The sequence below is a fragment of the Temnothorax americanus genome, unplaced genomic scaffold (genome assembly GCF_048541705.1).
Source record: "Temnothorax americanus isolate GAGA-0224 unplaced genomic scaffold, ASM4854170v1 Scaffold2, whole genome shotgun sequence".
Taxonomy (NCBI): domain Eukaryota; kingdom Metazoa; phylum Arthropoda; class Insecta; order Hymenoptera; family Formicidae; genus Temnothorax; species Temnothorax americanus.
The window spans coordinates 217,279-240,500 of record NW_027509338.1 but is presented as its reverse complement, the minus strand read 5'-3'; the positions used below and the strand labels follow the sequence as shown (position 1 = coordinate 240,500).

Here is a 23,222-nt window from a genome sequence, read left to right as displayed (position 1 = left end):
GATCGTATTCTATCTCGCGGCCGCAACCGCGTGTCGTTCCGCGCGCAGGCATCCATGCACAAATACGCGCGTGTACGTGTCGCCGCAATAAATATGCGTGAGCGATAGGAGATTAATCGCGCACCGTAAACAGAGATTACCTTCCAACTCGAATTAGCCTTAGCGAGTGATTCGGAAGGATAGCCCCGCGGGAACAATGAAACCGTATGCGACACAAAGCCGGAGATTTAAAAACAAAAGTATAACAACTGTTTGCGTTTTCAAATGCCATTTCTCTCGGAAAAATGCAAGCGTATTTTAAAAACAAGAGAATTGCTCGAAAAAGTGTCACATGTAGCAAAACGTTTCTTTGTGAACAGTAAACTTATTCTCGGATTATGTAACTTTATCGTCTACATATTAATTTATGGCAAGCAGATTGAAAAGAATTAATGTCAACGGAATAATATGCATGATATCGGTATTTAACTTAAACTTAGTTGTACATACAATTTATATAAAAGATGTTCTTGAATCTTTAAACTATTTTCCGTTTATTTCCGAGGCACCCCGAATGTGAAACCTCTCCGGAATAAAATTCTTCACAGTCATCCTGGATCGAAGGTAATCCCTATATTATGGCATGGCAGTCTCTCTCTCTCTCGTTCGTGATTGTTTTTCATGACATTAATGATCGATGCTATCGAGCGTGTCTCTCGCGACAATGTACCCCGTCAGGTTGTTTGCGACGCCGTGTCGCGTCGCGTCGCGACGCGTCATCGCGCCGCGGCGTGGCGCCGTAAGATCCGGGAGGGTAGGATTTTCCTCTTCCTCTCTTTCACTCACTCCTCGGCCCTTCGCGCACCCTCCGCCGCCGGCCTTCGCCCACCCTCTATCATTCATCCCTGACGCCTTCGAATTTACTTCGGCCGCCCCCGAGGGCTCTCTCTCTCTCTCTCTCTCCCCCTCTCGTCTCGGCGTATTGATGTATCGTCGCGCTCGGATTCGCATTACACCTCGGAAAACGCGTTGATCAATGTTCCGCGACCGACTAGAAAGAGTGGCGGATGCATACTCGTAAAAGGGATAGTTCCTGGATCGTATCGGGTTTCGACTCGGGACGGATTATTGATTGTCGCGACGGCTCCGTGATTTCAGGATGGAATCGTAACTATGTTCTGTAACTCGATATTACATTCCGTTAAGAAAATGTGCGTTAGTCAACCGACTTTTATTGAAACATTCCATCAAAGCAGTTTAGCAAAATCTGGTAATGCATTATTTCTAAAAATGACTTATTTTCTTAATTTTAAAGTTACGTTATATTTTATTAGTTCCTATTGACATTCTGTTTTTCAATTGCGAAACCAAACTAATTTCATTAAAAATCCTCGCATTAATACTGAACTACCCACTGCAATTATTGTCCCAACGGCGACGTAATTCACGAGAGAAATTAAAATGTAAAGGGCACGAGACGCCGTGAAATCCGTATGTGTGAGTACTCGATTAGAATGTAAATCGCGTGAGAGAAAAAGAGCGAGAGAGAGAGAGAGAGAGAGAGAGAGAGAGAGAGAGGGAGGGAGAGAGAAAACTGCCCTTGTACATGCTGCGTTTTGATAGCGTTACGGGAGGTAAGATTCTTTGTTGTCTCGACGATTGCTCCGTAGCGCGGAGGGTGCGGATCTCGCCGATGAATCGATGTTAACGGCGCGTGTGATACGAATCTGCATAACTAATCGCCGGCCTTTGCACCAGCATTTTTCGAGCCCCGAGTAAAGTCGTTAGGCTCCCTTTGAGACGCAAATTTGAGACTGAGAACACAACTGGCGGCGTGTCGCAAGCCGCAAAGACGGAGCCGTCCAAGAGATACTCCGAACCGTTGCAAATCGACGTCGTTTGCACTTTTGTCCGCGAGATACAGTGCGCACAAGGCTGAAAGTAACCGCAAAACGCGAGAGCCACAACCGCGTGAAATAAAGTCACAGGAATTTCAAATGCGACAACGCTTCCGGCAGGACTTTAAATACGATGTCGCGAGATCTGCATGCGACATCGTAACGTGGCGAAAAGCGAGGATAAGTTTTCTTCTTTATTATACATACATGGAGAGACCGGCAACGTCATCAGAGTATGCTGCAATAAAAACACCATGAGATACAGTGCATGATAATAACGCATTATCAATTGCGTTATTGAACTTTCTATGCTGGTCTCAAGAAAATCTTTTGTCGTTCTATAGAATGAATGAATGAATGAATTAGAAAAATCATATTATTAGAAAATGTTAACGAAATTACTCAGGGTTTCCAATCTTTTATTCAAAGAACAAATTTTACTTGCATTCTTTCATTATTTTTGATAGTTTGCTCAGTCGTTTTTACTCATCACACATCCATCTCACAAATGTAATTATCCATTTATTTATCTACGCGACTGTCAGAAGTTATACCGGCAGAAATTACACGAGGGTAGTCATAAAGATCAAACACGTTTCTTGTGGCAACAGCACGAGGTTTTACACAGCGCACTCAAACGGCAAACTAAAAAGAACCTCTCCGTGTGTAACGAGCTCTCTTTCTAATCCCGCGAAAGTCGTCCCCCGATCGCGTTTCCGAGCCGGATGTCGGCTGCAGGAATATTCCCACATGATAAAAACAGAGGCAATTTGCCAAAACGTCGACTTGATGACTGCTCGACGCGCTTTCCCGGCAGACAGCCACGACACGAGGGCTACGTCGGTACTTCGAGGTTTAGGGTTTTGAGAGAAGGGCGGATAGAGCGAAGGAAGGTCGACGACGGCGCCGACGAGGAGACGACGTAACGTTAACGGGGACGAAGGAGAACCGCCACTCCCTTGAAACGGCAGGGTCTTGGGTCCAGAATGCGGGGGGATATCTCGCAGGAGGAAAGTGGGATGTAAATTGCTCGCACGTACATTAGTCATCATCACTCGCAGCCCTTACCTCAACTTTGTTCGAGGAAAGTGCCTCGACCGACCCTCGCGTCCCTCCCTTCCCCTCTCCTTAACCTTTTCCTCATCTGCCTCGCTCGTAGTCATCGTCGACGTCGTCTTCTTGACTCGCTTTTCCAGCCAGTTCACTCCAGCCCTTCATCGATCGTCTCTCCTTTCCCTTCTCTCGTATACTTGCACTTTCGTGACACTTTCCCTCGGCCGAATTCAACGCGATAGTTTTTCCACGGAATTTCTTAGAATTCCGTTTTTTATGGATTTAATATAGAATATTCGATCCATTGGACCTACTTTATATCGTATTAAACTCGAAGAACGTTTAATTTATGTTGCTGCTGATTTCTATATACGCTAGTTTTGTATACTTCCTTCACCACACTTTCGGATTTACATTTTAATTATCGAACTTTTTGGAATATTTCTCAATTTTTCGCAAAGTCGAATCTTGTCACGTTTTACGGTATCAGCTTTTACGCATATTGTATACCACAGACATCTCTCGACAAACCGTAACGGCGTTAATTTATTCGGCGTCTACAATCTACGTTACGCGGCTTTTCTCTTCAGAAACGGAATTTCCCTTCTGTCTCGCCGTCATCCTCGCCTTGTGCGCCGGTGGGTAAACGACGCTTGTCTAACTTCTATAGAAATACATTTCACCGTGGAGAGAATTGCTAACAAGTTGCGCGCCGGGTTATTCTCGCTGAAGTTTCGTTTCGCCCCGATCGTCTTCGGAACATGCGGCGTTTTCCTCTGATCCGAGAAGAAGCCACATCGCTTCGGCTCCTTGGAATATTAATTTAGCAAAGTTCACAGCCCAGGAAAAAAAGCCTGAACCAACAATCACGATAGACAATAAAAAATTGCGTAAAAATAAAATATTGTAGAAATGTTTTGACGTTTTATATCTCTACCTGTTCTCGTAAAATATTTACTTACTCCCGTTAAAAATACGCCTGCATAAAACTAGGAAAAAATGTTTACCATCGATATTAAAAAAATATTTTTGTCGACGTTCTGCGTTTTTTTTTATTCAATCGTTGAAAGATATTTAATATTTTTATCAGTATTTTTCATCCAGCCTGTGTAATCAATTCTCAATATAATTTTAAAGCCAAGCCAATTTGAGCGGCAGCGATTATTCGCCGGATCGCTGATTGATCGAGACCGACATTAATAATTACCGTGAGTAAATGCACGGTCGGGTTTTCAGGTGCAAACACAATGTTAATTAAGCGCTCGCGGCGCCGCTAGGCGTTTGACGCAAAAATCTCTTCATTATAACTTTCGTGAGATTTTGAAGCGACGAAGGAGGATGAAGTAGCTCCCGGGAAGAGCTAGCGGAATCACTTTCTTCCTTTGGGACTTTCCCGGATATTCTGGCGTCCCGGCGAGTAAAGCGGTACTCCGAGTAGTTTCGAAAGCAATTACGATTTCCAGAAGGCGGACAGCGTAATTGAATATTACGCGAGCGGAAACCGCTTTCTTTCTCTTCGGAAGGAAAAGAGAAAAAGAAAGAGAAAGAGAGACAGAGACTCTATAAACTCGACTATAAATTTTAAAAGTTTTTCGTAGAAGATGCGGGCAAATCGACGCCTATGGTATCTCTTCTCTTGAAGTCTTTTATTAAAAGCACCGAAAGTGCGGTAGCGTAGCGATTTGCATTCCGTGAAAAAAGATTGTACCGCGCCTTCGAATTACGCAAAGTACATGATATTTAAAGTTTTCATTTTCCACGCCGCGGTTTGTTTAAAATGCACTATTTACCTCGCAAATTATTCTGCTTTATACACAACGTGACAGTAATTTATATCAACTTCAATTTTAACGCTGAACCATGTCAAAAGACAGTACCTTTATATCAACTTTGATTGTAAGGCTAAATCTTTTAACGAGATTAGCATTCAAGTCAAGGTTGATATAAGTGTACTGTCATAAAATGTTTAAAAAACACATATATATAATATACATTCTTCTTATTCGATTTTCCAAATAAGGGCGAACATTCAGATCTTCCTATTTAATTAAAACGTCTTATATCGTTTACAACTTGCTATTCTTTATTTCTATCTCTCGCAAATTCTCTTGTCATTCCGCGTTATATTGTCACTTTTCTTTGACAATATAAAGGTTCAGACATTTAAGGGTGGAATGTGTGCAAAGGGAGAGAAAGAGAGAGAGAGAGAGAGAGAGAGAGGTTTTCGACTTCGAGACTGTTTCGAGAACGAGGCGAGGGCGAAAGTTCCGCGAGAGTTATCGTAGCGCGAAATTTTAATCCACCCCTTGCATCCTCGCCCTTTCCTGCGTTTCCCTGAACGGTCGGCACGCTTTTCCGGCCCGGAAAAAGGGAGGCGGATAAGAAGTTGCAAAACGGGAAACAAAGAATATTAGCGCGATTAAGCGGGAGTCCTGCGGCGTACATGGCGGGGTTGTGCTTTCGTTTATTCTGGTCTAAAATGCGGGGCTACGACCTTCTCATCGAGCTCTATTCTGAGGAAGTAACGATCCGAAGGAAGCGTTTGTCGGAGCTTTTTCGGCTGTTCGACCCCTGCTCGCCTGGATGGAAATTCTCGAGTAGCTTCGACGAGAGAGGCCATCGTCGTCATCGGAGAGAAGGAAAAAATAACGAAGGCATCCTGTAGACGCCAAATTAAAAACACGGGGCAAGTTCGATCCCTTTGAAGATCCGTCAGTAGAAATACATCTGAAGATTCACTTCGTTTTCTTTAGAGATTTCTGTGTTCGAGAATCTATCACGGCTCAAAGAAGTTCACAAGCGAATACTGCTTGTCATATTATTTTTTCACGTAGTGCTTTCGGTTGTTCGCACTTTGTTTCATCTACAGATTCTTTGAGCAATTTAAGTAGATTTTTCTTTCAAAAGAAGAGCATCGATAATTCAAGGATATTCACAAAGCAGAGGATTTTTTACTCAAATACGATTTAAAATAAAATAAAATGTACTGAACTGTAAAATTTGTCCAATCTGTTCAAATTTAGATTATACGTATTATCATTACATCACAATATGTATTTGTTATTAAGAAAGTCGAATGTTTTTGATTATGCTATCATCTCTATCCTGAATACCGTGTCATCTTTCGGCAACTTTCTTCGTCCGACGAATCTCCAATGATTCGACAAAGTTCTTTCGACAAGCTGCTGGCAGACTTGCGCTCAAGTATAAGATACTTAATCGATAATCGTGCCCGAATCTCGCGAGAGAAGGAGCTTTCCCGTGGAAAGCTCCGTCTCCGGCTGAGCGGAGGATACTCCCGCGGGAATGAATGACTGATGAGGATCTGTCTCTCTTTCTATCTCTCTCCGCGAAAAGCGGGGGTTCCGCGCGGCTGCGGCAATTCTAAGATTCACTTTACGGCGACGACGTCCGAGATAAATTGCGGCCGCATGGAAATATCAACGATACGTCAACGCTGGAGAAAGCGGTGCGCTCCCCGCTTATTATTGTTCGCTCGCGTCTCGCGTCATTATACAGTCGGATAATTGACGGCTGTCATGGTAACGCCCAAATGTGCCACGAAATTATTCCTGTAACTTTCTGGGGAAAAGTGTTGGAAATTACCGCACGCACCACAAGAATATAAATAATGTATAAATTTTTTTTACTGAATAATCGGACTTTTTCCTGAAGATTTAATTTTTTAAATAAAAATATTACTTTAAATCTTTTATTGTACTTTCGCTTGAGATGAAAAAGTAAACGTATATGCGCTGTATACACAAAGCACATAAAGAGCTTTGGTCAATAATTTTCATAATTTCTTTCCTTCCTCTATATAAATAGGTATATAGTATTTAATATTGTCTGTGTAGTTCTGTATCGTATTTTATTATTTTAAAAAATATTGAAGTCGTATAGGAAAGAAGTATACTCAACTACACCGAATAAAAGCAATACATTCGCGCAAATCTCACTCCCATTTCTGTGCCACACTTTCTCCTTTATTCGGCAAAAAGCTACATCTAGATAGAGGCTATTATACCGAAGTGATACGCGTTTAGATCTTCGCGGCTACCGACTATTGTGTGCCTTCGCGTCTCGCGTTTCGTTTTATCGAGACATTCGCGGCTTTAAATGCGAGCCTCGTTTTTGCCAACGCTGGAGGCTACGGGTTAATATCGACGTGTCCTACCTCATCCCCAGAGTTTCTTCTTCGGGGAGAGGGGGGGAGGGTAGAAAACCCCGTGGCGTCGCGACGGCGCCAAGCAGCTATATACGCGCATTGACAATCTTCGCGCGCGACTCTTATGACCGTCCGATACATTCTCATGCTCTTATTGTTACGACTGTCGATTCGCGCTGCCGTTGTCGCCCACAAATTTGCCGTTATTCGCCACAAGATCTTTATTCGCCATCCTGCCATTCCTGCCGTACAGTTTTTCCGAGCTTTGATGCGTCTAACAAATATTACCAATATTGAACCGAATTGATACAATATTGAGCAAATATCAATATGATACTAGATATCGCGGATAATGCACGATGGAAAAAAAATCAAACTCAAGAATCTAAGCATAACTCGAGCATATAATTTGATTTATAAAATTATTTACTGTTGATGAAAACGTATAATTATTTTTAATTATTACAATTTAATTATTCAATTGATTTATCACTCAAATGTATAATTGCGTGTCTAAAGAAAAAATAATATTGAATATGGATATTATGTTCATTTATGTTAAAATTACGTTGTATATATTCATGTTAAAATATATTAAAATAAATTATAATAAAAAATTATGTAAATTTATACTCAAGTTATTTTTTAAATTTATCGTCTGTATCATAATCTCTTACGTATCGTGCAAGTTAAAGCGTCAACGGAATTTCCAGTATAATATTCTTCTTCAAACTCTATCGAGTACGCATCAAAAGTTTTTCGCGGCACATTTCACGCTTCCCTGAATTTTCGGTCGTTCGTCTTGCCGGCGATCTAACTTTCTTCCATGCCTTTTTAGCAATCGTCGATGCGGCGCCACATTTATAGACGCAAATACGTAGACCAGTCTTCCTTGAGTCGCCATTAGGATTTGGCGTTCTCGATACGTTTTAATGGACCAAATATGTTTCCTACTATGTTTATCTTACCCTTCTCGGCACGGCACAGCTGCTTGGTTGATGGAACCATTGAACGTTCTCTTTAAATTCCTTCTCCCCTCGAAACGCAAATACAATTCTTCTTCACATGACATTTAACGAAAGCTCGCAGTCTCGTTATTAGACCCGACGGCTGTTTTCCGTAGTCGCCGACGTCGCGTAATGACATACGTGATCCAGGGGCTTTTAGTGATCGCTGGACGGTATGCCGCGCGGAGGAAACGCAAGGAAAACGTCGCTTCTCTGCGATTTCGCACGCGGGGAGAAACGTACGACGACGAAGCGGCAGTTCGTGTCGAGGACCGCGCCATTCAATTAAGTTTATCTCCATCAGTTTTTTCGCGGAGGCTTGACACCCCACAGACCTGCGAGCCACGCCACGTACACCGGGGTCTTCGTCGGCCTACACCGTGACCACGTGCAGGATGCGGCCCCTCGTAGTCGCACTGTCGGGCGATACTCGTCGCCAGGCGTAACGGCGTGCCGTATAATAACGCGCCTTATTTCTCACAGCCTCCGTCGTATAGTTATCCAACCAACGACCTCTTCGCGACCGTAACGAGAGACGTAAGGCCGGGGATTAATTAGGTTTATATCTGGCCGCGACGCAGCCGGCCCTGAATCGCGAGACTCGTAACCCCGAGAATTAATTTCCCGTTTATTAACCCCTGGCATTACCAACGAGTGTCTAAACTCTAAAGGGAAGGTATAAGTTAAGGGAAATGAGGGATGTACCGTACTAACTCGTCGAAAATAATCTTATTATGAAGATAAGAATATAAACACAAGTGGTGCGTTCTATAAATGATGTTAATATACAATTGCGCGCAAACTTGATGGCTCGACATTTTCATCCTAATACATTTTTCTTCGCGTTCAGAAAGATTACGAGCAGCAAGGGCGTGATTTAAAATTCGATTAAAGTAAGTAACTCGCTACAGTTGTCTATTGCTATCTACCTAGCTTTATTTTCTCGTGTATCCGGCGGCGGGATTCCCCCCCCCCCGCTTCGAGATTAAATAAATGCCTCGAACCGCGGAAGTTCGAGAAACACGTACTTCCACCACGCTCGAATGCGAGAAGTCTTCGCGAGAAGCACTTCTACGGAAGATACTTCTCGTCGGGAACGACGTTGCCTTCGGTTTCCGTTCTCCATTCTTCACGCGAAGTTAAAGAAGTTAGGATATTTTTTTAGCAAACTAGACTTCAGCGTTCAATGCCCCAGGCAACTCGCGAACGAGAAAAAGGGTAAATATCGTTGAACAAGATGAGAAGAGATAAAAATCCCTAAGGCGGAAGAGATATTTATTTCATTTTGTAAAATTTAATAATCAAAAGAAATCGCAATAACATGGACTACATGGAATAATATAGAAATACAAAAACAGATATGCAGTTATAAATTACGTGATATACAATAATAATTTCGTCTCAATTCTCAAATAAAAATAAAATGGAAGAGAATGGAAGACTGAGGAGAAAATGTGTATATGAAAGATTTTTATGTCGTATAAACGGTTACACATATCTATAGCTTATCCCTCTGTTGAACGAGAATTTTCTCTATCTCGTTGTATCGTTTGAGAGTTCACCTTGTCCGGGTATCGTCCCGTAAAAGAACCGTCGAGGGCCGAATTTCCAGCGCGGCCGTAAAGTCGCTTTAAAAGCGCGATCCTGGTCTCTCGGATAACGCCACTATGCTCGCTCGCCGGCACGACCCACTTCGGCACGATGTTTACGTTGCGGATTTTCGACGGGTCGAAGCCGCGATAGTGATTTCGCACTTAAAGAAGCGCGTCCGCCTTTAGATACACATTTTACGCCTCGGAGCGTCGCAACAGTTTGGGTCTCGATCGGAGATACGGGGCGCGAGTTATCTCGAGCGTGCAGGAAGAGAATTTGAAAAATTTATCCTCCGGTAAAGCGTCGTCGGTGAAGTAGCAGCGTCTCGTATATCAGAAATATCCTCCGAAAATGTAAATTGTGAGAGTAAATCATAATTTTACCATGAGACTTATTGTTAGTAATGTTTTTAAAAAATGGATTTGTGTTGATTAAAATATATGTCAAGTATGTTGAAATTAAGTTACGTAGTAAAATCCAAAGGTTTCCGGTCCAAGGATATATTACTGATGATAAAATGAAACAACCATTAGAATTTTTCAGTATAATCACTTTTTATGTTAATATATTTTTTAGAATGGTAAATTAACTTTTCTATAAGTACCACTAAAAAATATTCTGAATTTTCTAAAAAATATTGAAATAAAAGGTAATTATATTAAAAAGTAAAAATGGTTGTTCCATTTTATCATCTTTTTTTATATTCTTTTGAACTTTATATTACGTATAATAAAGAAAAGCAAGTGATTACAATGTACACGTGATTTTATTTGTGACAAAATGTGATACGACTTGGTTATTGCGATTTTACGGTTAAAAATTTTTTTTGTAAAAAAAATCTATGAAGCCTAATTCATTAAAAAATATCCTTTTGTAAATTTGCCATAATTTCGTTACATGACGCTCAACTGCATCGAAGTTTAAAATTGAGTCAATCCTGTCGAAACTTCGTTATATCGAGTTGTCATATAGCGGTAGACACTGAAAACGAGAATTCGATGAAATTACACTGCAATGGAAACTTTGTTCCACCGATATCCACTACATCAAAGTTTGACGGGGAAAAAAAGATATAGCTTTAGCATTGTGTACGTCGCTTCAATCAATATCAGTTTCAATAATGTCGAAAAAGTTTTGACTTCAGCAATTTCGAACAATTCGTTTTCAATTTTAGCGATTGTGAAAAATTCAATTTTAATTACAACAATCTTGAGAAACACGCAGTTTCAATATTTTAAAAATAATTTCTGAAAATTTTTACTTCATATTATTGCTAAAACTACAAGAATTTCTAATACCAGAAAACGAGAGAAATGCATGCATGTCTACGAGTTTCTACTTCATAAAACTATTTACAATTCTAGTAAGTTATCATTAACATCAAAATTCGAAATGCAATGCATTAATGTCAATTTTTATCTGTGAGTCATCTTCCAACATTTTAACAGTTTTAACAGACTTGAACGATAGTTGCCGCGATATCTCGTGTAATCCGGTTAATGTTGTCGAATTGTTTGTTAATATATACCGAGATCCGAATCCGGTCGGCAGCAACCCTGTCCAAACAAGGGTGTCGTAACGGAAACGTAATATTCTTGTTTGACCCTCGCTGGGTGGGTTTCTGGCACCGGACGTAAGATCGGAGGCTGCGACGTTCGTTCGTTCGGCGCCAGATATCGAGCAAGTGGAAGAGCCAACGCATAAGTCGGCCGGGCGACGCCGGCTCTTAAAACTCACCCTCCCGGCTGTTTCCCCCGATTCTCCCGGTTAAGTTAATAGAACGCACCACCACAAACGGCAAGAGAGTTTTGGAACCGTTTTCGATTGCACGACTCGATGCTCCATCGAGCATATCGATATTTAAGGATATCGGGCAGTTGAGAGAGTCCACCGCGAATAAATCCGAAGTTACGGCGACTTTCTCGGAAAGAATAACGGTTAATGCGATCATTGGATTTGCGTAATTTACTCGACACACACAAATTACGAATCGAATAAATAAATTTACATAACTTCTCATATTTGAGAGAAAACAATTAGTACTTAATTCGTTTACAAAATATTCTTTCATGGGTCTCTTCCGTTAGAGACACATCAATAATAATTTTAGTGCTGTAATAATTATTTATCATTTACAACGACGTGTGTTTTCCATTTGAAATCACGTTTCTTGTTATCTCTCGACCGTGAAACGGAATGCCGCAATATAATCGGACAAGATGACGCGATGCAATTTCAGGGAATAAAACTTGGAATGCATTCGTATGTAAAATAACTTTTAAGCCTCCTTCTGGATCTTCTTCGGAACAACGGGAGAAGAGAGAGAGAGAGAGAACAGTCAGCGTGAGTTGCAGGCAGCGGGCTTTCATGCCGAAATAAAAGGTCCTTGGTTATTGCCTGCTTATTGCGCTGTTTTGCATGCCGTGGCGTCTAGAGATCGCATTTCTTACGTGAAGTGCACCGCGCGTTTCTCTCCCCGTCGTTGTCGTCGCCGACGACAACGACGACGTCGAGACAGGATCGTTTACAGGCATTTCTCTCGTTGCTCCTGAATCCGCGAATCCTCGCGGCTTTTTCGCGTTATTTGTACGACCTTCTCTCAGTGTAAGAGCATTTGAAATTCTAAATTCTGAACGACGATACGCCGCGCAAAGAAAGGATTTCACGGGTGCCTAAAAGTGAGCTTTGTTAAAGATGAAAGAAACAGCAGTTGCAGAAAATCGTTGACAATATAAAAAAGAAAAATTCCCGTGCCGTTGATTCACTTTACTAAAATGATAGTTATCATACTCATTACGATAATTACATCGTAATTATTGATAAAACTAATTGCAAATCCCCGCGTTTATCACAGGCAAACAAATCACACTTCAAGAATCAGTTCGAATGTAGCCAAAGTCGATCCTTTAAATAAAGCTAATTCCTCCAGTTTGACACTAATGCGATAATATCCATTACAACGAGTGCAACGTTTGCTTGTTAATTGGGGCAATTTGCAATTTCCACGAGGAGCGTGTAAACGGCACCGGCATAGATCGGGTCTATCGCGTCGAAAGAGGAAACCGGCGATTAGATTCCTCGCGAAGTAAATGGCTGGTGCGAAGATAAGCGTAAACTCCTAAGTCTCCCGTTATGATAGCAAAACGCGCGAGACGCGCGCCTCATTAATTCGCCTAATGGCGCAGCTAACTAATACTGATTAGAGTTTGTGGTTTATACGGATGTTTTCATTATTTATGCAGAGAGGTGATTACGCGCGCGCGCGCGCGCGAGAAGGCTGCGACGTATCAACTCCTTGTAACTCAACTGAATAATCGCGGTAACGAAAAATTGCTTCGAGGTTTTTCAGAGATAAAGTATTCTAGCTAACGAAATAAAAGAGAGAATGTCTAAAGATATAAATTTTTAGAAAGTAATTCAAAGAAATAACTTTTTTTACCGCTAATCTTGCGTTATCGATTTAATTTAGATAACGTTATTAAAATAAAGTGACTTTTTTGCAGGAAAACGATATTGTTACGTATATTGAAAGCTAATAAAATTAGAATTTAATTTTAATTTTCTATTTCTCAACTCTGCAATAATATAAGCTATAAATAGATATCATTACAATCGCTATTATGTAAAACTGTTTCCTAAAGAGGTATATGTATTCATCTAACATGTATTCGTTGGCAGTTTCAATACGCGTGACTGTGTCGCATTAGTTTCCTTATATCCTCGTTAGAAATCACGGGAATCTCAATGAAATGCAGAAGTGTATCGCGGCGCTTATACGCATATAATGCACGAACAAATGGAAGTACTTCGAAGGAATTCGAGGGTAATAAGACGAGCGGACGATGTCCCCGTAGGACGATTATTACTATGAACAAAGAGAGCTCTCGGGTTATAAAGATATATGCGATACTACTTTTCCGCTCGCACGTGCATTTTCTCGTATACCAACGTACGTTGTCGTCATCGTTTAAAATTGCTTTCACGCGCTATAATCTACCTTAGAAAGGTTCTTCGCTCGTTGTTCGGATCGCAGTTTTTTCTCGCTCTTGAATAATGAAAAATGCACACCGCAGAAGTAATTCCGTCCGGTTTCGGACGGAGAACGACGCTTATTAAGTCGCAATAAGTGCGGCCCTAACGACGCGTCGGCGACCTCTCGAGGGGACTAATTCCTGCTTTTTACCGCGGCAAAACGCGCAAATCATCACCCTTCGGCGAGCCATCGCGATGACGTCGTCAGCAAACGTCAGCCGGGAGAATCAGCAAAAAATTTTGCACACTGCCAAAATTCAAAAATTGTGAAACTGCGCTGTAATAGATAGATATAGGTCCTATAATAATAATAATTTATGATATGCAGTCAATTACGAATAATATGAAGTAAATTAATTGTAACTACAATTTCAAGAAAATTGTAAGAATCTTATAAAGATTAAAAAAAAATGATGGATGTTTCTCGTAAGAATAATATGGAAAACTTTTATAGCAGATAATTGCCAAATATTTTATAACAAACGATTGTACTTAAAAATACGCATATTGAAAAGAACGATGGTTGTGGTAAAATTCTATCAAAACTTTCATAATAAATATAAAAATTGACATTTTAAGAGAAGATTCATTATCGAGTCAATTACGAGATCAAACGAACTAAAGTGTCTAGGATCACTCTTGGAGTTTCTAAAGTAAACAATAAAAAGAGCAAATATTTAAACGCGAATTTTCTTATGCGACCGACTTCGCGTACGGTCATTGTTCGTCGTTGATCGACAAAGCTTTCCCGGCAAAGTCCGCGAATGCATGAAGGCTGTCTGTCCCGGTGTCGCGGCGCGTGGTGAAATTCTATCGTTCTCCCAAGAATGGACGTGAGATTGCCTCTACATGGAATAATTCATTCTTTTGGTATCATCCGATGGCGAGATACATCGCGTCGGTCGGAGCCTTTCCGTCGTGCAGATAGATTTCAAACTTTCCTATATCTTCGCGCGCGCGCGAGGACAGCGATATCGCAAAGTTCCTACAGTCTAGACGAATCCTCGCCTCGACGTGAGGATAATCCGATACGGCTTGCCGGGAATGTAATTTACTCGAGGGGGGCCGCGCGTCACCGTCGAACCCCGAAGAACCTCTTTATCCCCCGTCGCCCATCCAATCCAGTGTTCTCCCGCCTCTCGCGGGCACATTTTCCGGACTGTATTAGATTCTCCTCCTGGGAGTTTTGTAAATACAATATCTTGTTCGCGGCAAAATGGCAAATGATCCAATAATTCCCCAGACGTATATCGAATAAGGTCCCTTAACAAGTTATATTGTTACTTTATCGTAGAGATTGTCTACCAAGATAAAGTACTTTATAATTTTCAGAGGTTTCGCAGCCAGATATCTGCCTCGTATATAAATGGTTGATGACGGATCTAAAAAATCATATTACTTACTTTTGGTCAAGTAATTGTATAATTCGCTTTTTTAGACCCATATATCCTAATAATATTAACGCTATTGTCCGATCATTGTCGAGAAGCATGTAATTAATTCTTAATTTTGTTAACCATAAAATTACTATGGTTTTTTTTAACTTATTCATCATTGAACTCTTAACATAATCTACTGAAATTAATATCTTTTGAAATATAATAATGTCTCTCTCTCTCTCTCTCTCTCTCTCTCTCTCTCTCTCTCTCTCTCTCTCTCTCGTCCGTATAAATTATAATTATTCCTCACGTATAATGAATCTTACCAAGCTCTTAATAACTATGTGAAATATAATTATATCTTCGGTAAATATGATCTAACCGACGCACGTAGCGCAATCCGCGGGGATTAATGAGATCGGCAGCTATCCAAAACTCCATCTAAATTACACGCTTGGAAAAATGCCACGATAAATGAAGTCAACGAAGAGACGACGTTCGCGTGCGATAAGCGAACGAGTCGCTCGACCGGGCCCCCGACTCGAGTGCATTCGATTTTGCACGATCAGCAGACTGGTTTCTCTAATTCCCAGATCGCCGCGTTTAATTTCGGCAGAAATTACGTAGATTTAACCTGCCGCAGCGGCTGCAATTTATCGCGGCTTACATATACCGCGTGGCGCCGACGTTCGTGACTGGAAAAGTGTCAACTGGATTTGTGGAAATGCGGTGGAATGTCCAGCCCGGGGATTACTTATACATTTGCCCGGTGAATAATTAATCGTTGCGTCCGAAGAAGAAAAAAGAAACGGAGGAAAAAAAAGATGTATCCATTCTCTCTCCCGCGCAATGTAATTAATTTTATCCGCCTACCTCCGACATCTTATACGATTCTCACAATTCTAATCGCGCCGCACAAAATCGTGCACGTTTCTCGCCTAAAAAAAGTAATAAAAAATGTTTGATAAGTTAATTGCTTAATTATTTACGTAAAATAATTTTTACGTAATCATAAATAATTAAATTAAGTAATCAAGTAATTAAAAATGTTAATTACTTAATTATTAATGACAAAAAATTTCGTCACTCGCAATCAGCGCAACGTAACAAGTTTTCCCTCCGTTATTACATATTGCATTAAAATAAATTTACAATCATGTAATTAGAGTGAAATTCGCAGCAAGATTTTCATATTTCACGGTGCTTGTATATTGTAATTAAAAACCCATAGAAACTGTACGCGATTTGCACTGATCAAAAAGCGGCGTGTACATTTATTATTAAATTACATGCAATTCCATATAAAAGATCAATCAACCTATCGCTCAGACCATAATCTCGCAAGCTACAAAGCGACACAAAGGGATACAAAAAATCGCAAAGCGCTCCGAGCGTCCTTCTGGATCGCACGCAGCTGCGAAAAAAGGCAATTCGGCCGATTCGTGATTTCGCAATAACGACGGGGATGATTCGAAGAAAATCGACGGGAGGCAGTCCTTCAACTTCGACTTACCATCGCATGATGCGCAATAAATAATTTGGGCTGTTCGCGGAATCGCGAAAAACGCGTAAATCACACGAGGGGTTCTCCAGCCTCCCTCCGTTCGTCCGCGCTTGTTTTTGTCGTGATATTTTATAAGCTTGCAAAAGGGGCGTGGAAAAGAGCACGTCAGAAACACGCTGCGTCCGTATCATCCACATCTGTCCAGATCCTATTCTGGAAGGTCCGTCTTAGCAAGAGACGTTCTCTCTTTCTGTTGCCGACTCGGCAACGAGAAATGGATTAAAATGCGGCACGGACGAGTTCGGAATATTACGCTACAGTCGGTCGTCTCTGCATACGCGCGAGCGAATCTTTTCATCTCGACGGAAACGTCGAGTTAATCGCGAATGCTTCATGCCGGAAATTACGCGGCGGGAAATGAAGTGTGGTATAAGTATGTACTCGGTTATGTGTATAATAATGAAATATCGTGTAATGCAAAAATGTCGTACGAAAGAGCAGTTTTTCTTGTGTTGTCGCAAATATGTAAACTGTATTACAACGTGACAGCGTTACACGTTGTTACACGGTAATCTTTTTAGCAAGAAATTATTTCCTGTTCTGAGGAAAGAGTTTTATGTCAGAGTTCAGTCTGAATATTTCAATTTCGTTATTTATGTTGTACAGCATTATGTCTGACAAATTAATTTTTATACTTAATAAATGTAGATTAAATAACAATTTTCGAAAAACGATTTATAAAGTTGTAAGCATAACGAGAAAATTATGTATGCAGTATGTAAGTACTTAGGCAGATATAACTTAAAGGAGTCGATGATTATCTCTAAAGTGCCTCAGATAATTAAGTCAGAACGTTCCAAGTAATAATTTCACATTATCAGTAATACTGATCAGTAACAACGCGTCGAACGATCCAACGGGTATATCGCGAGATTATCGAGGATAACGGGATAAATCGGCCGGTGGCGTTATTAGGCGCCTCACTGGAAGTGACATAACGCGAATAAACTGTACGACAGGAGAGGAACGTGATTACGTGAGGGGCAGAGACGATTTTGCCCTCTCTATCCCGTAGAGGACTTCCTGCAGTCTACACGGGGTCTGGTTTACGAGGGTCGTCGTTATCTGATACGGCGAACGGCGCCGAATGCCACCGCAGAGCAGCGGCAGCCAGCCGTGCGGATCTGCAGGTCTGGTCCGGATCGAAACCACCGCCATCATCAACCACCGCCACTTAGACCGCCCTCGCGATTGCAGTTTCGTTCCGGGGAGAACGGACAAAGTTAACGGATCGGCGACTCCGTACAAGACGGAGACCATAGTCAGGTGCTGCAACCGACCGACCGACCGAATGGAGCTATATAGCGTCCAGACTTCGATCGAGTTGGCTACTCGGTTCCGCGGGCCGATAGGATATATATTTTACCACCATTCTAATCTCCCCTCCGATGCGGAGGAGCCAGGAGTATACGGAATAAAAATTTCAACCGCGCGGAAATGTGACACAAGCCTTTCGCAAAAATATATTAAAATTTTTAATAGCTAATTGTCCGATCTATGTTTATAGCACTGCAATAGTTAATTCAAAATGATCATGTAATCGCCATTATTAACGAAATTGTTCAATTCTGTGTGCTATAATGTCGAAATGACTGTTTGACATTCCTACGACTATACTGTCAACTTTGCCACTGACTTTCATAAAAATGTATTTATAGAAAAATGTATTATAGAAATAATTTATATTTTTTGAAATTAGAGTACTCTGACGAATATGATATATTAGATAGTCAAGCTGCTCTTATAACGTCGCTGACTTTCCATTTTTGCGACAAATTTGTCTTATAAATATCATGCAGAAAATATACCTTGTTGATCTGCCGCTGTAACTTTGTGATCGTCGCTCGATCTCGTTGAGCTGCGATACGTTCCGCCAGCAACGCTTGCTCCAGCTCTTGCACTCGCTCCTCTAGGCTCTCCTGCAACAACAAAGAATAAAATGTTATAATGAAATAATCAAGTGGCAGAATTATACATAGATTTACCGCAATGTGCAAACAAGTGACTCATCGTTCGCGTAAATGGTATAATAAAAATAATCGAATGATACATGTAACATGTAAATAATTAGAATTGCTTGCATGTAATACGTGAGAAAAATAGCACGGCTTCGTACGTAGCTCACAGCGATGTCGGCGATCGAAAGCGCCGTTACACCGATTTCCAATTAACTTCTCGTCGAGCGACGCAATTCCGAAGTCCGTCCGTAACTTTCGGCGGGATATCCCCAACGTAATTCCCGTTACCTGAGTTTTAAGCTGCCTTAACAGAGGCTTAAACTTCAAGGAGGAGAGAGATCACACTCTCCTCCGTATATATATACTTTTGGAGATTACGCGCCGATGCACGTCGGAGAATCGGATTCCCAAAGCGAGAAACCTTGTCGGTCCGGTCGATTCTTGTCTGGTTGCGGCTCGCCAAGAAAGATATCGATGCTCTCAAATAACCTTGAAGTCGCCGCAAAATAAGTTGACGGGCGACCAATTTTTATTTAAAAATTTAAGCTTTGCATTTCATCTGACATTAATTTAACATTATTGAAATTATAAGACACGCGTCTAGAATATATTAATTTAATAATTCTCAAATATAAAGATATTGATCCATTCATTGTTTAGGTTTCACGACAATAAAAAAATTAATTATTAATTATCAATTATTAATTATTCATTATTAATTATTAATACTGGCAGTATTTTTACTTATGTTCTGAGCCAAATTAATCTTTCAGAAAATAATCTAAGAGTTACATAAACGTCTTCCAAGAACTTTGATTAATGTGAAAGATTACGACATTCATTCGTTAGAATTGGAACTCGTCCAACAAGCAGAGAGAATTAACCTTTTCCACTCCGTACCGCAAATCTTCCCGAGAAGCTTGGAGACGCCGCCGTAGTCATACCCGAATTGATTTACATCCTTCGTAAGGCATTTCTGATTATCAGCAACGGTTATTGGGGTGCTGGAGCGGAATGGTAATGAGCGGACCCCGCTTGGTCTACAGGGGCTGTTGGTTGCGATTTGACCATAAGTATTGGGCGCGATCTATTAGATTCTAGGCGACGCCGACGCCGACGTCGACGCCGCATTGGTGACCCCCCCCGTCCTCGTTTCCTCCTCGTACACGCGGACGCATTCGTATGCGGGGGCACGTAGCCGCAATTCACCCTTCCCGAACCCTCGGCCACCACCGATGCCGCGTCGACAACGCGCAGCCATTGTTTGCCGTGAATGACTCTCGTCCCGCACGCAGTACCTAACTGTAGGAACATTTACTTTTAAATCCGTACCGTCGCGTATAAAAGAAGCGAAAAATTTTCTCTATTTGCTACCGAAAATAGCTGTATTTGAATTTCGCGCAAATTTAAAATATATAAAACCTGTCATGTTAAACAGATAAGTTTTGGAGCGTCACATATCACGTTTCGCGTGATGAAACAAACAAGCATAATGAAATATCGCAAATAAAAAATTGTATAATGCACACATTGTAGTTACGCATTTCTTTTCCGTTTAACAACTCAGCATGATTGATGATCAAAAGAAAAGAAAATCGCGAAATGGATTGCACCCTGCCCTAGATATATCATGTATACCGAATAATTATGAAGCTGCGTGGCGGAAGAGCGTAAAGCCTTTCGTGACGCACAGTCATTCTTTCGCCGAAGGAAAATGTTGCAGGTCGCTAGATAGGTATGCGAGATCTTTCTCTATGTGGAACCCAAGTACGGATGTTTGGTTGCTTTGTTCTACCGACATTACGGATGATAAGAAAATATATACGAAACATGTCTCGATATTGATTCACCGATAAGACATTTTAAATATGTCGCAGCGGCGAGTGGAATTAATGAAGGGTTCCGAATGAGAAATCACGATACACGGGAGCTAATATCGATTGCAGGCTATATCGCACGAGAGATTAAAATTCCTTTCTCGTGCAACGTCGCGACTTTATTATTGTCGCTGCGTTTTACTCTAACATTCTCTAAGGATTTACGGCCACCCTGCGCTAAGGAGTATACATAATCGATATTCGATAACTTTTGAATCGCTCGCGAGAGACCATGGTCCGAGAAAAATAATCCACGACGATAAATCATCCATATAAGACGCAGCAGGGTTTCATTAACGTTAACGTCCTGTCGCGCTAAGCAAACGCCACTTGTACACGTTTATTTTCAGCAAATCGAATAGCTCGTAAAACCCACCTGTCGATGGAACAAACGATCGCCTTAGCGGCCTTAGCCGTTCGTGATCAATTAAATTGTACCTGGTATTTTTCACGTTTACAAAGTTTGCGCAGCAAACGCATAAGTTAGAATTTGCGTTTCGTATCGAGATTAAAAAATCAAATAAGCGAGGCAAAATAAAATAACGATGCGAGCGAATACGGTCGATGAACCTTCGGTAAAGCAAGTTACAAATTATAAATGTTATATTCGCATGTATAACTAAACGTTTAAAACATCTATGTTAAACGATCTATTTATTGTAATGTAATATTATAAAATAAATGCTGATATCATATATCTTTTATCACGTTATTATTTACCCATTCAACAAAACAATTTAATTATATCATATCACTTGGCGACCTAACCAAAGCGGAAATAAATACAGTGAATTATAATTATGTATCGTGTATCGCTGCAAATTCATTCGCCCGCTCGACGGTATAATCCGATTACAAAATTATTTATTTCGCGATATTACGGCCGGGTATAAACATCAATAAATCAGGACTGCGAGATGTCAGAACATCTCGCGTGTCGCCGCAAATATTCCACGGCCATTAGTAAAACGCTCTTATCTCTTTCTCCCTCGCTTCGAGGCCTGCAATTGTTACGAGCGTTGACCAGAGTCCGCATAACCAGCTCTGCCCTGCGTAGGACGCGGAACCCGGCGAAGGGTCGAGGGACTCGAGGGGTACGACGAAGGGTGTATGTACATGTCCGAGGATCCGTAGAATTAGCGCGGGGACTTCCGGGACGTCATTTAAAGTGCGGAACCCGCGCGACGCGATGAACCCACTCTATATGCAGAGATTCCGTTAAATTGCAAACGCCCGCTTCCCTCCCCCTTCAGCGGCCTGTCGGAAGGGTAGCCTCCAACAGGGAAGGGTTAAGGTATTGCCCTGCCGGCGACGTGTAATCAGACCCGACTGACTCCTGAACGCAGTGTTTGCGACCTCCTTTTCGGGACAGCAAGAGCGTGACGGAGGATCCGTCCTGTTTGCGTTAATTTCGACGATTAACTGCGACTCGTCTTTAATTGCCGGAAGTAAATACCTACTAAGACGTTTGGTCGTAAATCGAGTTATTCTCGCATCAAGATCAATTTAGTCGTTAGTCAAGATTGATTACTGAAATGTAGTTGAGTAAAAAATAAAATTAATTCTTTCAACAATTGCAGTAACCGGGTTAGAAAAATTAAGTAAATGTATAGTCTCGTCGAGGTTCCTCATCAGAGTTTCGCGAACTGAATCTAGGGCGACTGTGTCGCGAAAGATACGAATCGATGCGTGCGAATAACACGCACGACTCCTATGCGAATTTTACAAGGCAATTCTGTCTCCTTCGAAAATTTTCACAGTGCGCGCTCGGATCCGTCTCTTTTCCGCACTGAATTATGGTCGTGATTTCCGGCGAGATGGACCTTCCGGCTTGGCAAAAGTCCAGTACTTCGCGAAAGTGCGCGGATAAATCAAACGCGTTTTTCGGGCTGCCGCCGCTACCAAGGCGTTAGTTTATTGCCATGTAAATCATCGGTGCCGTGGCGGCGACGACCAGCGTCGATAGAAAAATACACCGCCGTTCTGCTTCTATAGGCCGCGACAAAGTAGCGAGTCTCGAAACGTATAAGTAACAGGAATTTGCTAGAAATAATATTGATACTGAAGGTGGACGGGTATTCCGAGGTTTGTCGTTACTTTCGTGTGAATATTATATACCTTGGAACCTTGCCAGTATTCCGTCAACATATTGCCAAATTTATTATGATTATATATTCATCGCAAATATATTCGTGGTTCTCTGAAGAAACACTCGTGAAACGCGGTAAAGTCTTAATTAAATTTGGAGTTTGTAGCGTGGTTTCAAGTAATCTTCACGCGTTTCTCAAATACCGCATTATTCTACGGCTCACAATTCATTCAGAGAGTCTCGTCACTTCTCCTCGCAATTTCTGAAACAATCTGTAGCAGGCGATGTATCGACTACATGCTTACCGGTTGCTTCGAGGGCGCGTTATATCGCGTTTTATTGCCGTGACGTGCGGATGGCATGTATTCTATAGAGGTAATAGCGACGGAATTTATAGGCGAAAGTCTTATGACGTTTCCCTTCCGTGCGGTATAAGCTTTATCGACACGTTATTATCTTTATCTACTTGCGCGCGCGTCCAGATTTCATTTCAGATATTTACGGACCTGTCCCGTCGCTCTCGCGTCCAGCATCGTTGTTTTAATGATCGTTCTCCTCGATTGCATATATACCGTCTGCATTGTTATCGGGCGACAATAACGCACGAGAACGAATGCCGATCGAG

General features: G+C 41.5%; 1 protein-coding gene across 1 annotated transcript in view; it reads right to left on the bottom strand.

Moving 5' to 3' along the window:
* Positions 1-23,222, bottom strand: part of LOC143896907 (uncharacterized) — a 60,193-nt gene that overhangs the window by 36,254 nt on the left and 717 nt on the right. The window contains exon 2 of the mRNA XM_077405071.1: positions 18,482-18,678. Coding sequence (XP_077261197.1) covers positions 18,482-18,678 — 197 coding nt within the window. The remainder of the gene's footprint in view (positions 1-18,481; positions 18,679-23,222) is intronic.